We start from the raw sequence: 2566 nt of genomic DNA on the forward strand, positions 1-2566 counted from the left end.
TTCAAAAAAAATTTGTTGCATGCATCACTTTATTATTCCAAATACAGAACATTATAACAACATTGCTTTGCAGTCACACATGTACTACCCCATATACACAAAGAATTACGTAGCTCGGAGAGAATTGGACAAAGAAATAACCAAAGGAAAAAACGACAATTAAGAAAAAGAGCGCAGTGAAAGAATTGCCAAATTTTACAATAACATGAACTCGCTTGCAGGTTAGAGCAAAGAATGAATCGAGATTGAGTGATCTTTCACCATGCATGCACACGTACGTACGTGCGCAGCTGTACCACTCCACTTAGTAGTAGTTGATTGCGCGGCAGTTCTTCCTGATCTGGCCCTGGTAGCCGGTCTTGACCTCGATGCCGGCCATCTTCACCATGGCCTTCTCGAACCTGTCCTCCCACCACCCGGGGATGTTGGCGTTGTCCACCACCATTCTCGCCGTCTCCGCCGACGTCATGAGCGCCGCGTCGGAGGTGAAGAGCACGGTGTGCGACAGCACGTTCTTGTAGTACTGCCTGTCCAGCTTGTTGGGCGTCACCACGTCCTGCATCACCGTCGGGTCGTTGCCGCCCGAGGTCGCGTCGGCCGGGCACTGCCTCCTCAGGAACGCGGCGAGGCCGCCGTTGATGTCGGAGGGGGCGTTGAGGCGGTCGGGGACGAAGGAGGAGCAGTGGGAGCGGCCGATGGTGTGCGCACCGGAGAGGATGACCAGGTCCTCCGCGTTGAGGCCCTTGACGACGAAGCTCTCGATGAGTTCGCCGAGGTTGGACGCCGGTGGGACCAGGAACTTGAGCGGCTCGGAGGCGTTGGAGAAGGTGCCGTCGCGGCGGCCGGACGGCATTTCGAAGTTCACCTTGCCCCTGCTGAGGATGCAGGAGGCGTCACGGGCCGCGAAGGCGACGATGTCGGCGCAGGAGACGACGCCCGGACAGGCCGCCTCGACGGCGTCCTTGATCGCGTCAATCAGCTCGAAGCCCCGCAGGGAAGGGTCGTTCGGCGGGCTGAGCTTCTCCGGCGTCGGGCTGAACGGGGTTGGGTCGAGTAGGACGGAAGCATCACATCCCTATTCATCAACAACTCAACAAAATTAACCAAGCCTGACTAATCGGCTGCAGATATATATATGTTTGCAAATTCGTTTCTTGCAGTACCTCGACGAAGCAGTCGTGGAAGAGCATGCGGATCATGGCGGCGCCATTGCCGGGGTTCTGGGAGATGGCCTTCTCCATGACGCCCTTGACAACGGCCTCCGCTTGGGGGCACTTGTCGTGGTAGAACCCGATCTGCAGTGGCCAGAAAGGGCTGGCCTGGCACCCCACAGCGAGGAGCAGCAATGCACAAGCCATCAGAACGTGCAGCTTTGCAGCAACAGCCGCCATATTTTCGAAGCTAGCTTGCTTGCTCGACTAAGATTGGATGGGAAGAGAGAAGTGTAAGTGGTCAATCGGTGGAGAATGCGTGTTGCCATAGTTCCAGCATGAAGCTACTTATATAGGTAGGCATTCGAAATTCGAAGACCTAGCCTTGGCCAAGAATGCATATGTTGCCGCGTGCTTAAAATTAACAATGTATTTTGGCTTCGTTGGAACGTTACTATACACCGGTGGTTGCCACCAATCTTAAGCGTCATTGAATTCGCCCAATGTGCTCTTTTTCTTCCCAGTGGCTCCGAAAATTAATCAAAGGGCGTTGGTAGTGATATGATACAGAAATAGTGGTAACAAACATTAGCCTGATGGTTACATACAGTTGACTCGACTGATATGTGAACCGGTCATGAACATAAGCTGGAGAGCAATAGCTAGATCGAGCAGCTGATTGGTGTGACCAGCTCCGTGTCTCTTTCCTTCCGGTTCTGCATACGATATGATCCGCCAGTGGCAGATGGGGACGCTTGTTTTTCCGGTTGTTGAGAGGTGAGGTTAATTAAGAACGTTTCTTTTGTGCTTCGTCTCCTTCAAATCTGTTGAGGCTTCTAGCTAGAACTCGAATAAATTAAATATACATGCATGCAGTGCGAGAAATTTCTGGTGAGGCCAGTTTGTTTAGGGGCCGGCAAGCGGGAGTCAACTAATACTAATTGGGTGTGTCTAGGACTCATTTAGATATAAGATAACTATGTCACATCTAAGTTGATTTTTTAGCACTTGTTTGTTGCCTTTTCTTTGTTTGTTGTTGTTTTGTCTGTCAATCCCAGCGTCATTTTTTTTTTTTGAGAATCAGCCAGCATGAGTAAACCAGGGCCACCCAGAGCGTGCTCGCATGGGCCAGGCCTAGTGCTTCTCCTTGATCGCTACCTCCTTTTCTTTTGTTTTCTTTGTATTTCACGCAATAGTACACTTTTTGCTCAAAAGAAAAGGCAGTACTGCACTCTGTATTTTTTTTATAATTTCTTTCTTTTTCTCTTTCAGGTTTAGTGTTTCTTCTGGCTTCCTTCCAGTTTTTTTCTTTTTTATATTTTTTGTATTATATTTTTTCTAATATGTGTTGAATATTTTTTCAAATATAGACTAAACATTTTATCATATACAGTGAACATTATTTCTTCGAATAC

General features: G+C 49.1%; 1 protein-coding gene across 1 annotated transcript; it reads right to left on the reverse strand.

Annotated features, from left to right (window-relative positions):
• LOC125548861 (peroxidase 2) lies at positions 1-1491 on the reverse strand. Its single transcript, XM_048712389.2, has 2 exons — positions 1164-1491; positions 1-1075 (listed from the first exon to the last, which is right to left on the reverse strand). The coding sequence occupies exons 1-2, from the start codon at positions 1389-1391 to the stop codon at positions 305-307; spliced, it is 999 nt and encodes a 332-aa protein (XP_048568346.1). The 5' UTR covers positions 1392-1491; the 3' UTR covers positions 1-304.
• Positions 1492-2566: the final 1075 nt, after the last annotated feature.

The sequence above is a fragment of the Triticum urartu genome, chromosome 3A (assembly GCF_056163025.1).
Source record: "Triticum urartu cultivar PI428250 chromosome 3A, HENAU_Tu73, whole genome shotgun sequence".
NCBI classification, from domain to species: Eukaryota; Viridiplantae; Streptophyta; class Magnoliopsida; order Poales; family Poaceae; genus Triticum; species Triticum urartu.

Coding starts and splice junctions, on each gene's coding strand:
- LOC125548861 (XM_048712389.2), bottom strand. CDS start 1,391: ATGGCGGCTGTTGCTGCAAAGCTGCACGTTCTGATGGCTTGTGCATTG. Junction 1,076..1,163: donor TCCACGACTGCTTCGTCGAG/GTACTGCAAGAA, acceptor GTTGATGAATAG/GGATGTGATGCTTCCGTCCT.